A 14,065-nucleotide genomic window follows, 5' to 3' on the forward strand; every position below is an offset into this window, starting at 1 on the left:
TGCAGGGGACATTTCCAGGGGGCTGGGACAGCCAGGTGTATGGGGCCATGGTGGAGGAGAGGGGAAAGGGACACATTGTAGAGAGCTCGCCCATATTCCCAAACAACAGAGCTGCAGGCAGGGGATGATGATGACAGTGAGGGTGAGAGGGAGGCAGAGGGCAGTGGCAGGATGCTGGGCTGGACTGGGATTCACTGCACGGCCAGGGTGGTAGTGGCAGGAGCATCGGCACAGGTAAAGTACAGGAAGCACCTCCCTCCACAGGGCTTGGCATCCAAAGTCAGAAAAATGCCACAGGAGCAGTCACTGGGCTGGCACTGCTAATGCCCTTGCAGGCACCCAGCTCAGCAGCTCCCTTTCCTCTCCCCCTCGGCAGCACAGCCAGGCAGGGCACCCCTCACCACCCCTGAGTGTGAGAGCAGCCCCTGCCACTTCAACCTTCACCTACAGTTTGACAGTGCCTTGCCACATCTCCCATTTGCCCTGAATGTGACAGATTCCCACCCTGGGCTCACTTCAGTCAAACCTCAGACTGTGCTGGCTCCCTGGGTAGCCAGCTCTCGCTGCCCTGCTACCCCAGCAGCACCCTGCAGAGCATTCAGAAAGCCAAGAAAGAAGTAGTGTTGGCATTTTTCCCTGGTTTTCTCCTGTGATGGCAGAGGCAGCACTGCAGAGATCAATTCTGACCATTTTCTGCCACCCCCTCCTCCTCTGCAGCTCATCTCCCATCACTGCCACCACCACCATCATTCACCAGCTGCCACTGCTGGCAAAGCCAGCGAGGACAAACGGCTCCCACTGACACCAACAGCCCTGGGAATCTCCTGCTGGGACATGCACTTGCCCTGGAAGGTCACACAACACTTGTGAGCCCTGTCAGCCTCTTTCTCCCCACTGCCTCTGCCCAGCACCACTTCATGGCCACCCCCAAGCATTTCTGGGTTATGTCACCCCCACGGTGCAGCAGTGCTGGAGCCTCTGTGCAGAGCCCAGGCAGCTCCAGGTGCCTGGAAGCTCTGTGCATGCACAGTGCCACGGCTTCACCGTCCCTGTGCGGAGGGAGGCCCCGATTACTGACACTGAGCCCAGGCACGCAGCTCCCAGGTACGGGGACGAGGCTCCCAGAGCTTTTAACCGAGGAAGCGAGAAGGGGGTGAGCGCGAGGTCTTTCCTCGGAACGGGGGTTCATTCCCTTCCCCACAGACACATTTACATTTGCTTATTCCACTAGGACGGGGAAAAAAAAATAAGAGTTAATTTCTTTTTTATTGCCTCAGGATTCCAGGTTTAATGTAGCTGTCAGTGTGAGCGCAGCCCAGCTGCAACGCCGACGGACATGGCCCGGCCAGGCAGCGGCGAGAGTGCGCGGCGAGCTGGACCGCAGCCCTGGAGCTGAGCACCGCCCTGGAGAGGCTGGGGAGGGCTCCTGGCAGAGATGATGCCCAGATGGGCATCACCACAAGGCAAAAAGCACACAGCAAAGCATGGAGAGAGCAGAGGATGCCAGGGTGAGCCTGATGCTCACCGAATCCCCGCCATCCTCACCGGGGGCGCGCGCTGCCTGGTGATTAATATCAAGCACAATGACCCCACGTTACAAGCCTGCGGGGGCCTGTGGAGGTGGCCATTTCCTGTGTAATACCAGCTTGTTTAAACACTAACATCCAAACTGCACAGCTGCAGCACAAACCCGGGAAGCGCGGCGCAGAAGAAGCCCTGCATTGTGTTCCCAGCGCTGCCGTGCAGATGGCAAACGCCTCGGGCTGCTGCTCCCGGGGCTGGGCACTGCCGGCTCCCAGTGCCCACAGGATGAGCTGCTCTGCATCCTCCTCCTCCTCCTCCTGCCTTTCCTCTCTCCTGGACCACGGGAAGCTGAACTACAAGCAGCTCCTTTGCAAGGAGCAAAAAGGGTTGGCCATGGGGGTTTTTCCCAAATGCCTTCAGCAGCCCTGGTCTGGGCTCAGACAGAGTAGGATGAGGTGGTCACAGCCCTTGTGCATCAGTGATTTCCCCCACTCTGCCCTGCACATGGTCCCTCTGGCCAGCCAGGCATCCACAAAGCCATTCCTCCCCCAGGAATCCACCTTTTGAGCTCCTTTACCCAGGAGAGGTGCAGTCTCCTCCCAGCCAGCCCCTGCTTTGCCACAGCCCCCTTCTCCACAGAGACTTTTGGCTTCTCCTTTGGTTGACTTTATCTCCAATCTCAGCCTGGTTTACACTACTGAGACACCTCCGAACCCTGGCTTTGATATCTCGATAGGGAAACTCTGGTGGCCAGAGTTACTGAGGATGGGATCTGCAGAAGGGATTTTCCATTTAGTCTCCAGCAAACTCCAGCAATGTCTTGGCACCTCTGTGCAAGACTCTGTCCATCCCTCCCAGTGGGAGCTGCCATCTCAGTGACACTTCTCCACAAGAGCGAAGTGATGAGAGCGATCTGGCACATCTCTCTGGGAAGGTAAGCTCTAGAATGTGCTCACAGCTTTTGGATTTAATTTAATACTTGGTTTAAATTAACCATTTTTAAATGCTTGCAGACAGTCTCCACAAACTGAGAGGCCCTTGGCCCCGTGTGGAAGGAGCATGGATTTGCCAGGGTCAGCCCTGCAGCAGTTTGTGTGTCTAGTCAGTGGCTTCCCCATCAGTCCTTGTGCTTCATTTAGCAGTGGATTAATCGTGGCAACAGAACAGAGCAAGGAGCAGCTCTGCCCAGCCCTCTTCACCTTCTTCCCAGCCACACGTTCCAAAACGGGATGGAGTCACTTACACAGCAGCCTCCTTGGAGATCCACCTTCTGACCCATCTGCTGTCAATATCTCTGCCTTAGGGGAGCCACCCTGCTCCCTTTTTCCCAGAATCCCTGCTTTTACACTCCAATCTCTGCAATTCACTCCTGGGGACATTTGGTCTGAAAGACACTTCTCCACCTGCAGAGAACTTGACACAAGGTTTGCCATGAAACATGAAGACAGAAATTAATTTTAAGATACAGGAGTGACAGCTGCTTGCTGCTAGGAGACCTGGCAACACCTGGTTCAGAGACACAATTCCTGAGGCACTGAAGCAGAGATGTCCAAGGTTAAGTTTAGCTCCTATTCTGGAAAGACATGAGGAAAGAGTCATGGAAAGCTCGCTGAGCACCTCTTCCAAAATAGGAAGGACACCTTTCACCTCTCAAATTCACACAGAGAGGTAGTTAGGAAGTCCAACAACTGAAAATCTGTTCCAGAGCATCCCCTGAGCCATGACGACCATGCAGTGTGGCCAGGAGATGCAGGAGTGCACTAGACCAAGAAGAAGGGTGGATTTGGGGAAAGATGCAGCTTCTCGCTTGGGTTGAATTCAAGACTGCTGAGCCCCCAGGTAGGAAGAGGCTGCCTGCCAGGAAGCAGGGTTCATTCCCAAGCTCCCACCAACAAAAAGGACCCTGAAGACACAGCCTCCTGAGCCTCTCATCCCACTCCACAGAGCCCACTCCTGCATGGCTCACATCCATCTGCCGGCTTTCGGCAGCGCTCACCCCTCACACCTTTCCCTCCGCCTCTGTCCAAGGGGGAAAGCAGCGAGCTGAGGAATTTGGTGTGGGGTTGGTTTTGCTTTTTTTTTTTTTTTATTTTTTTATTGTAAGGACTCAAATCCAGCAGTGTGATAAATGCATCCGAGCTACAATTAGGAAGATATATAGCATCAGAACGCGAAGGTCTGGGCAGCGTGGTGAAACGCGGGCTCTCCAGAGCCCCAGCTATGTTTCCCATTATGTAACCCTGGTCATGGGCAGACAGCCAGACTCCAAATGAAAAAGAGACTCTGGCTTGGCACCGTTTCTATTTTCCTATCCTCATTCGGGGTCAGCGCAGTGTCATACAGCTGCAGAGAAAGCTCCGGGGATTAAACCTGGGAAAGACTCCAAGACCAGGACCCGGGTTCAAGTACCAGCTGAAAGCAATAAACCAACTGCCACAGCTGGGCTGAGTTTAGACGTTCTCAAAGTCCCCCAGCTCTCTCCCATATGAAGAAGGAGCGATTGCAAACATGGCAAGAGAGGCCTTGGGACGCACAGCCCCAGCCCAAAGCTCTGGCTGAGCCCTGCCAAGCTGCCCTGCTGGCCACAAGCCCAGCCCAGCATTCTGGCCCTGGATGAGCTGTACTTTGATGCGAGCTCTGGGCTCTGAGTGGGCTTCCAGGTGGGTATGAGGCCTGTTTTTTCCAGAAGCTTTAGCACGTTCATGGCATCTCTGCAGGGCGCTGCTGTGCTTCAGGGGATTTCTACATCCTTTCTCTGTGCCCATGCCATCACAAGAGGCAAGGAAAGTAGTTTAAGAGTATCCTACCAGCTTCTCTGTTGGCAGTGGTGGATCTCACAGCATGTCCCAGTGGCAGGAGCATGTGTGACATGGCCCAGGCCCCTCACTCAGCTCTAACTTGGCATCTGCACTTGCTCCTCATGTGCTCTCCCTGCTCCTGAGCTCACCCTGCCCATAAACCTTGGCTTACTCCACCACGCCTGCTGCTCTGACCCATGTTTTACTTCTAAACTTCTTTGAAGCTGTTCCTATCTAAACCCTTGGACTCGGTGGCTCTACCTGGTTCCTGAAGAGCCCCAGGGCAGCCAGCAGGCTTGTGTCAATAAAGAACTGAAACACTAACCCAGTGCTCTCCTTTTCTTTTCCTATCCCCAGGGCAAATGTTGCAAATTCCAGGTCATGCCCAAGAGCAGAGCTGTTTCCCTGCTGTTCATCACTACCTACATCTCCATGGAAGCTCAACCACTGCTGTCCCAGAGTCCTGGACCACCAACACCCATCCATACAAGAGGTCTGGGCTGGAAGAGCAGCATGGCTAAGGCAGATTCTCCATGAGAGCCAAAGAGCACCAGAGTGGAGGAACTGGGAGCCAACATGGGGGACAGGATGGGCATGGTGGGACAAAAGGGACACCCTCCATGGAGAGGCCAAGCAAGACAAGAGATACTCATTCCTCCATTGAACACATCAGGATCTTGTGGAGTAGAGCCCCGTGTCTACGCCCACCACTCCTGCAAGAGCCTTGGGGTGGGCTTCCACCACCACCACCACCAGCAGCACCTTCTTCCACCCCAAGGAGCAAACAGGAGCCTGCACCTGCTCCATCACCCCGGGGGGACATGGACACAGCCCTGTGCCCCACAGGAGAGGGAACAGCTGGTCCCAGGGCAGGCGCCGAGCGCTGGCTGAGTGAAGCCAATCAGAAATTCCATCTTGAGGCTGCCCCTGGCCAAGGGCTCGGCGCTCCCTGCGAGGGGAAGGGGGGATTGGTGCAGCCAGGCTCACGTGATGGATCCCAGTTTGAGTTCCTGCCCAAAGATGGGCAGCAGTTCACATGAGCAGGCAGCGGTCCCACACCGAGCAGCCGACAAACAGAAAACAGACTCCATCTCCACAAAATGAGGCCCAGAACTTCCTGTGTGAGATTTCCATTTCCTCAGCCAAATGAAAAAGAACTGGAGTAAGAGGCAATAAACCAGGAGAGCAGGACTGGACCTGACGCACGGAGAGGGGACCCATTAATGGTTAAGCCACTTTGCTGGATTACTCTTAATGCTCCTTCCCATCACCCAGGGTTCTGGCTCCTTTGGATTAACAGTAAGACGTGATTTCAGGCTCTGGATCCGGAGCACCGGAGGCAGATGGAAAATCCTGCGGGAAAGCAGCTACGGAGCATGCTCAGACGCCGTTTGCATACTCCATACTTGGCCCCTTCGCTCAATTTTCTGTCCAAAAATATGCAAATTGCCTAGTCCGCATTATGGACTAATGGGCTGAGATCGGCCAGTTTAGAAAATTAACCCTTTTGTGCGTCGTAGGGTAGGGACAAGTGGTTTCTGAAGGAGAGGGGAGGTGAATTTTGGAGCTCCAGGAACAGGCAAGCTGCTCCAGGCTAGCCCAGCCCAAGCAAGGTTGGCCTGACTCAGTCAAAAAAAAGGCAAGAAAATGCTTATGCTGGAAATGGAGTTCCCTCTGGTCCAGAGGAGGGCCCTGCCCATCCAGCTGAACACTTAAAGGAAGGGGATCCCAACAAAACCAGATGCACATCCTAAGCAGAAAGTCAAAATCCACCTCATAAGCCATCTTCTAACACATGGAAACACAGGGCAGCCACCAGGCACCCTCCAGCCCCACTCACACATCAATGGAGACGTCACTGTGTCACCAAGGGTGACAAATTCCCAACATTCCCTGGGCAGTGGGCCTTGCCTGGGTGCCACAGCCAGCAGTAAAGCATGAGCAAGGGGGAAGGGTGGCACGAGGAGCTCAGGGAGGGAGCAGAAACCAGAGGGTGCACGTACTGTTTGGGGAGCTCAAGAGCCGTTGGAGGAGGGTTCCAGGTGTCCGGGTGGCCAAGCATCCAGTCCGACCAGACCTTCACACTGGGGAGCAGCTCCTTCAGGTCCTGGGGCAAGGCAGAGACCTTGATGTCGTCCTCCTCATCCTCCTGCTCCATCTCTTGTGGCTGAACTGCAAATAGAAGATGTGAGGGCTGAGGCAGCTCACCACAGCCAGGCTCAGGCAGGGACTGGGAAAGTATGACACAGATCCCAACATCCCAGCCTGGGACGCACAAGGGAACAGCCACAACCCACAGCAAGCACAAAGACAGATCTGTTCTCCCTCCATGGACTGCACTGGAAGGCAAGCCAGGGTGTTTGTGATCCCTTTTATTGAGGGCAGCAGGGTGCCACAGCACCAATCACAGAGATAGGATTCCCAGGTCCCAGCTTTGGGAAGTTTCCCAGTTGCTGGCAGAAAGCATGGCCTCAGTCTACCCCTTTCTTCCAAACATTTCTGTCTGCACACACCAGGGGCTTTCCTGCAGCTGATCTAGCTAAAACCTGGGCACAGCTTGGGATGCTGGGGGACAATCCCAAGACCCCAAGAGACAGGAAGGGATGTAACAACTTCATGGGCCCCTGCAAGGACCCTGCTGCTAAGCCCTTACCTGGCACACATTCCCTCAGCAGGCTGGTGCACCTCCTCACCAGGAGGGCAAACATGGAGAGCCCCAGGGCTGTGGCCTGTTCCTGGATGACGGAGCGGCAATCCTCAGAGATGCACTCTAGGAGACACAGAGGGTTTGGGTCACATCTGGTTTCACCTGCACAGCCTCCCTTTCTGCATCCCACGAGGGGCAGGGGTGAGCAATTCCCTATTTTACACCTGTCCCAGACATAATTGCTCCACTTAGGAAGGAAAAAGGTGGTGAGTGGCTGCTCTGGAGTGGGAAGAGGCTGCAGCCCCCCTGCCCACACCATGCCCAACCCCATGGCATGTGCTGAGCCAGCCAGGACCACGCTGGCACGCAGGGCTCCCAGCACAGAAGCTGCTGCTGGGGGCTGATGCCTTCTCCTGAGGAGGAGGGGATGTTTAAGTGTTAAAAGGGTAATTAGCTGCATGTTTGATCTCTGTCCCTGCTGGAGTTTTAACCTCAGCAGCTGAGGAGGGGGCTCCTCCCATTAGTTTCACAGTCAGACAACAGCTTGTCAAGAGGGTTTAATTGGAACTGTTACTCAAGGAGATGCCACACGACCACAGCTCTTCCAAAGAGAGCTGGCTCAGAGTGAGAGCAAATCCCCCCAGCCAGAAACCACTTCTGAGGCTGCTGAGAGCAGTGGGGAGCTGGCTCGAGGGAACTGCCTGGAGCCAGCCTGGGTTAGGCTGGGGAGGCCAGCAGTGCCTGGGACATGCCAGCCTGCCCCAGAGCTCTCACAAGGGCTTTAAGCCTTAAGGGAAGCCTCTGCCCTCCCAACTCCCACTGTTCCCCATCCACATCCTCCCAGGATGTGGGGGAGTGGCTGGCTGGGGAGAACCCACACATTTACTGGGTTCCTACCCATCAGTGCTGTTTGCTCTGTGCTCCTCCCTGGCTTACTGCAGCATCAGAGCTTCCACCTGAGAACAGCTGCCCCAAGCCAGGCAGAGGATTTCTACAAACTCACAGCTACTGACTCTGAATGGGCGAGTGAAGCCCCAGGGCTGAGTAAAGAAGGGAGAACTCCCAGAGCCCCCCAGCTCCCAGGCACCTCTGCTGGAGACATCAGCACCAGCCACATGTCAGCAGGGGGGTGTTGGGAGCTCAACTGCCCAGATGTGGCAGAGCAGGGATTTTGAGCAAACAGCAAGAGGATTAGAGCAGGACACTGAGACCAGGTTAAATCTGGGGCTAGCAAAACACCTGAGGTGCACAGAATAAATAGTGGGGTTTTAAGGACAGATCATTTCAGAGGAGTGGGGTGGGAGGTTAAAAACATCCAAAAAAAGACAAGAACGCATCAAGAAAATACAGGAAAAATAAGGAGGAACATCTGAAGGCTGGATTGACAGTTCTTACAGATGTCAAGGAGTTCAGCATCCAGTGTGGAGGGTAACCCAGGGTAGCACCAAAGGCACCTGGTAGCTGAAAGACGGTGCTTTGCTTGTGGAACCAGGCTGAGCTGGTGCTGCAGAGCAACGGTAGGAAGTGCTGTACTACAGGGGCTGTCAGCTTTTGGAAGAAACATAAAACTAAAGATGTGACCACTCTGGGACAGTAAATCTCTTTCATGAAGCCTTTCCCACAATTAAGAGTGTTAGTCCCAGTGCTCTGGCCACAGTCCAGTCCAAGAAATTACAGTCATCTTCCCTGCGCTCCCTCCCCCTGCACTCGGGTGAGATGCTGTGAGAGTCTTCCCTTCTTGTCTTAAATGGACACACAACAAGACCATGGTGGTCCAGCCACCACATCTGAGTCTGGCAAGTCCCCTGGGTGGTGAAAATCTCTGGGCATTTCAGCATGGACCCCCATACCGTGAGTGGGCAGCCCCCAGGACTCACTGTGCTCACAGTGACCCCCCCAAACTGAGCTGGTGCAAAAGCTACATCCTGACCCCCTCCAAAACAGGCAAAGCTTAAAACATCTGCTTCAGTGCTTGTGATGGTGAAGGAGATGAGCATCCCATATTTCAGGGTGTATTTCAGAGACTGGCTCCAAAAGCTGGACCAGTGCTCTGTGGTGGCTGTGGCCAGGCTTGGTCCCAGCCCTTCTCACTGCCACCAGCAGCTCTTGCTGCAGGCTACAAGTTCCCCACACAACATTTAACAGCCAAAATACAGTTAAAAGTCTCCTGCACTTGAGCTGAGGCAGATACAGCTGTCCATCAAACATCCTGTGCTGCTGCAAACATGAACTGTGTGCCCACCAGCTCATAAAGGTGCCTCAATGTACCTCAGCCCTGCTCAGCTCTGGTACAGCCTGCAAAGCTGCCCACTGTGCAGTTAAGGGCATTAGGACACCCACACTGAAAGGGCTGCTGTCACACAGCTCCAGCTCAGCTACCATGGGTGTTGTCAGCTCATCATTAAACTCATAAAATGCACAAAACTCCCCCAGCCCTGAAAGTTCATTCATCGGATGAGCTCATCAGCCTCATTCCCAGGAGGCTCCTCCAGCAAAGAGAGACAAACATCCAGGTGGGTGCTTGTTCAAGACCCCTGAACATGCACCAGCAAAGGCTCTTAAGAGCTTAATTGTAGGACAAAAGAGGAAAGCACCATAAATCAGGAGAAACTTTCTCTCTGTGCCTTTTCACCACTTTCCTCGGGAGGCTGGGAGCTTTGGCTTGCCCTGAGCTGGGAGCCAGTGGCCAGGGCTAACAGAGGATGTGGGGACAAACCCCAGGCTACCCCTGCCACAGGAGACAGACAAGGTGAGGGGACAATCAAAGGGCAAAGCACTTGGGGTGTTTAAACAGAAACTTGTAAATGTTTTGAGTGATGGGCAATAAGGAAACCAATTCTCTGGACCCACTCAGTGTCTGAGCCTAGCCTGGCACTAAGAGGAAAACATTTTGTACAAAATATGCTGAAGTGAGGGCTGGAGCAACAAATCTGCTCTGGAGCCCACAGGGCACCATTACTTCTGAGCTGAGCTGGTAATTACGTCTGTGCTGCTGGTAATGCACAGTAAGACACAAACTTATTGGAAAAGAGATGTTTTTGGAGAATGGAGTGACACTTAGGTCATTTCTGTCCCTGCAGTTGCACAGCACTAGTAAAAATGGAGACACCAGCTGCCCCAGACTAACAAGAGCAGGCAGAGAGATCCTGACTGCTCAAGTCAGGGCAAACTCTAATTCCCAGATCTGTTTCCCCAGATCCACAGTGGGTGCAGATGAAGCAGAATGAGTGTCAGGTCCACAGGCAACCCTGCACCCTACCCCCGCAGGCTGTCACCAAAAGCTCGGTGACAGAGACTTCAAGTGGCATCAATGGCACCCCAACAGCTAAAGCTGCCACAAATCTACTCCACTTCCTCCCCTGAAACCCCAAATGGGGCTGTCATCAGATAACCCTCCCAATTCACACCCAGCCACGCTGCACAGCTGGGGCACACCGTGGAGGTGTCAGGCAACTATGCAAAGAAATCACGCACAAAGGAAGGGGCCACGAGGTTACAAGCTCTGAGGTAGCTGGAGCAGGGGCTCCTCTGTGCCACCAGCAGCCACAGCAGTGACACTCCACAGGAAATCACCCAACACCACCAACCACAACACATTCCCCCTCCACCTTTCTCCCCCTGTAAGCCAGCAAACGTCCCTGTTAATGCCAGCCCTGGATAAACAGCTCCTGTCACGTCACCTCTCAGCTCTGGGAACACCAGTGCTCAGCAGGCTCACAAATGTCACCTCTCAGCTGTGCCACTGCCTTCAGAGGTGCTGCGTGGGTGCCGAGGCAGGTGGGCAAAGCTGGCACTGCTGCCTCAATAACTGCTTGTTAAACCACAACCTAAGGTCAGGGCTCCTGCACTGGCAGCCAGGACTGACTCAGGGTAAATGCACAGCCTTGTCTGTGCTGCTGTACCAACACACAGCCCCTGGAGGCACGCTGCAGCCAGCTGAGCTGGCCTAAAAAGCCTCCTCTGGGGAGTTTCCTTAGGCTGGAGCTGTTTCTTGACCACTTGTAGCCCCACATCAAAATCAGCAAAAATCCAGTCTGTGGAACACTGCATGGGGCTAGGAAGGAGCAGGCAGAGCATTTTAAAGCAGTCACCAAACACTGAAATAACTGATTTGCACTATTCAAAGGCTGAATTTTCCTCAAAGATCTGTCTGTCTGCACCAGAAAAATAAATGAGAGCCCTGCAGACCCCTGTGAAGGTCAGACTGGCAGCAGGTCACAAGCTGCAGCAGTTCTGAGCACCCTGCCTGACACTTGCCACTTGTCAGCCCCTTTTTCTAGCTGGCCCAGACTCTGCTGAAATTTCCATGCTAGGTGCCTGTGTCAGCCTGAATTCTCCTGGAAATCTTCAGCCAAAACAGCTCAGCCACTTGTGAGAATGAGGCTAGGAAACAAGATAGTGGCCTACCCCTGTTTGTAAAAAACCACTTACAACCTTTTCCTTCAGCTAATCTAGCAACTGTAAATCCTGGAACAAGGATCTGAGATTTTGCTGCAGAATAACCTTTTTAACAGAGAGTTTTCCTGTCCTACTAGAAATCTGTCCACACTTAGCCAAGCTATAAACATGTGAAAGACAGCAGTTTTTCCATACTCAATAGGAATTCCTTTCAACAGTTAAAACCTGCTAAGATTTCACCCTCCTGAGCAAGCTCCATCTTCCTACCTCCCTTCACCTGTGTTACAGGCAGCAGAGCAACTGCCCTGCTCCCATCCAGCAGGTGGGGACTCCTGTAAAAATGTCCTTGTATGAGTGCCTGAGCTGGAGATTGGACCCAGGCTCTGAAGCAGAGCCCAAGGGTGAGAGAGGGAGAGGGATGGGATGGAAAAAATGGGAGCTGATGAGCATCAGACTGCAAGAACAGAGCAAAAGCAACTGGGAACCAGCGATGAGTGGTTTTTCTGAAGATCAAGAAGAGGAGTCCTTCTGTTTCTTTGCATGTAGGAAAGGGTTTTTTTTTTCCCAGCTGAGGTCTGGGCTGCACAGAGAGCGCTGTTTTCCTAGCAGGAGGCAGTTTCCTGCAGGGATTGCAGGGAGCTGGGTGGATCAGCAGCTGCAGCGCCCTCTGCAAGCTCCTACCTGGATCCTCCCGGGTTTTTTGGGCTCTGCTCCCACCCAGCCTGCAGCAGAGCCCGACCCAGCACTCCTGCAGCCATAAATCTACCTGTTCCACGGGGGAGAGGCTGAGAGGCAGAGAGAAAAGGGGACTTTTGTAGCGGGGAGAAATTAGCGTTTCTCTGAGAATGTTATATTCATGGAAAACATAAACCAACTGTCGTCAAAGTCGTCTGAGCTCAGGAAATGGAGCGGCCGGGAGAAGGCTGCCATGTGGCCGGATGTTATGTATTTCTAATTAGTGCTATACATCTTTCAGCAGAGAGTGTCCCTTTGCTGGGAAACACAACGCGCTGCCCTTGTTATTGTAACTGTCAGAGAGTGCTTAAACAGATAATCTCCAGGAAAAGTGATAAACACATCCCCTCTCCCACTAGGGTGTGCAAAACAGCAGTGCCAAAGCTTTATTAGGGCAGCACGACCAACCACAGGAAATGGGAATGGGAAAAGAGCAAGGGGCAGCCGCCCACGAGGAGAGGGATTTGCTGGAGGAAGCTTCTGGTGGCTGCTCCAGTGCCATGTGCTGAAGGAAATCCTGCGAGGGACAATCGGGGCACAGCCAGCACAGGACACGTGGGCTGCTCACGGGGATGGGGCAGGGGCTGGGAGTGAGGGCCCCCAGCTGTTCTGCTCTGAGTGTGCCCCCAGTTTGGGTGGAAAGGAGCCACAGGAGCCTTCAAGCTTACAAGCAAGCAGAGGACATGTTCCTCCATCCACCCATCCCAGCTAACTAAACACAAGGAATGCTGAACCTTCCACAGTTAAAACAATCCCAGCCAACAAATCTCAAAGGACACCAGATTCTTTTGATTGAAGCAACCAGACAGCCTCAGCCAAGGGTCAGGAGGGCTCCAGTGGGACAGCCTCCATGCTGGCCTCTCTGTCCTCACCTGAGCTGTGGCTCCAGGCTGGGAAGCCCAGAGCAGTGCTGGAAGCAGGTGATCCCAGTGCTGGCAGAGCAGCAGGGATGTGCTTTGCTCCCAGGGAACAACAGCTGAAGCCACCTTTCCTGGTGACAGGGTGAAGGACTGTATGGGAAGGCACTCAAAAGAACGAACAGTTCCATGGCCACAGTCCCAGGGATGACATAAGGGGCTGGCCAGGGGACACAGGAGCTGCAGGAGCTTGGTGAGCACAGGGCTGGGGGCGAAGGCACCCGCCTGATGTGTCAGCACATCAGCTCTGGAGGCACAGACAACTGATTCACCAGCTGGCTGCTGCCCTGAGGGGAAGAGACCCGAGCTGAGCTGGGGTCACCTCGGAGCTGACGGCACCTGAAGGCAATTCCTCTGCTCCCTCGCTCTCAGACACAGCTTTCCCCATGGTGAGTCACTCCCTCCCGCCAGACACAGCCCTGGCACGGCTACAGGGCAGCCCCCCGGGCTGGGGCTGTCTGCAGGAAATGGGTGAGGAGAGCTTTGAGGAGAGCCCTGCTGCCAGCCCGGGCTGGTGGAGACCGCACACAACCACGGGAATAAAAAGCAGCAAAAGTGAGGGGGGTGCTCACAGCTGTGGGGCATTTCCCCAACACCCCCTCGAGGGAGAGCTGTGAGTCACTGGCACTCCCGGCTCTGGGAACTGGCGAGTCACACACGCACTCATCTGCCCCCGAGAGAGCCTGGGAACCTGCAGGCACTGCTCAGCCCTGCCTGATACCCTGGGAATGATGGGCAGCTTTCCTGGAAGGAAGCTCCCACACTCTGAGCAAACAGGATGGCAGCTCCAGCCCCTCCAGCACTGTGGCCCAGCTGAGCATCACCACCTGCAGCACACAGGGCTGGACCCCTCCCAAAGCAACCTCAGGATTTTAGTAATAACCTGGATGCCCCCAAACCACCTCCCTGCACTGGTGTCCCCCTGTGGAGAGGCAGGAAGGCTCTGAGAGGGTCTCGGTCACAGCAGCAGCAAGGGGAACTCGCTGCACGTGTTCCCAGAGCAGCCGGGGCCGCCCAGGAGCCTGCAGCTCCCTCTGCACGCCCGA

The 14,065-nt window shown here is 54.4% G+C and overlaps 1 protein-coding gene across 1 annotated transcript in view; it reads right to left on the reverse strand.

Annotated features, from left to right (window-relative positions):
• SMG6 (SMG6 nonsense mediated mRNA decay factor) overlaps positions 1 to 14,065 on the reverse strand; it is a 104,357-nt gene that overhangs the window by 47,829 nt on the left and 42,463 nt on the right. The window contains exons 10-11 of the mRNA XM_031060632.1: positions 6,976 to 7,092; positions 6,326 to 6,494 (exon numbers count right to left, since the gene is read on the reverse strand). Coding sequence (XP_030916492.1) covers positions 6,326 to 6,494; positions 6,976 to 7,092 — 286 coding nt within the window. The remainder of the gene's footprint in view (positions 1 to 6,325; positions 6,495 to 6,975; positions 7,093 to 14,065) is intronic.

This window comes from Geospiza fortis, unplaced genomic scaffold, assembly GCF_000277835.1.
Source record: "Geospiza fortis unplaced genomic scaffold, GeoFor_1.0 scaffold425, whole genome shotgun sequence".
In the NCBI taxonomy this organism is placed as follows: Eukaryota; Metazoa; Chordata; class Aves; order Passeriformes; family Thraupidae; genus Geospiza; species Geospiza fortis.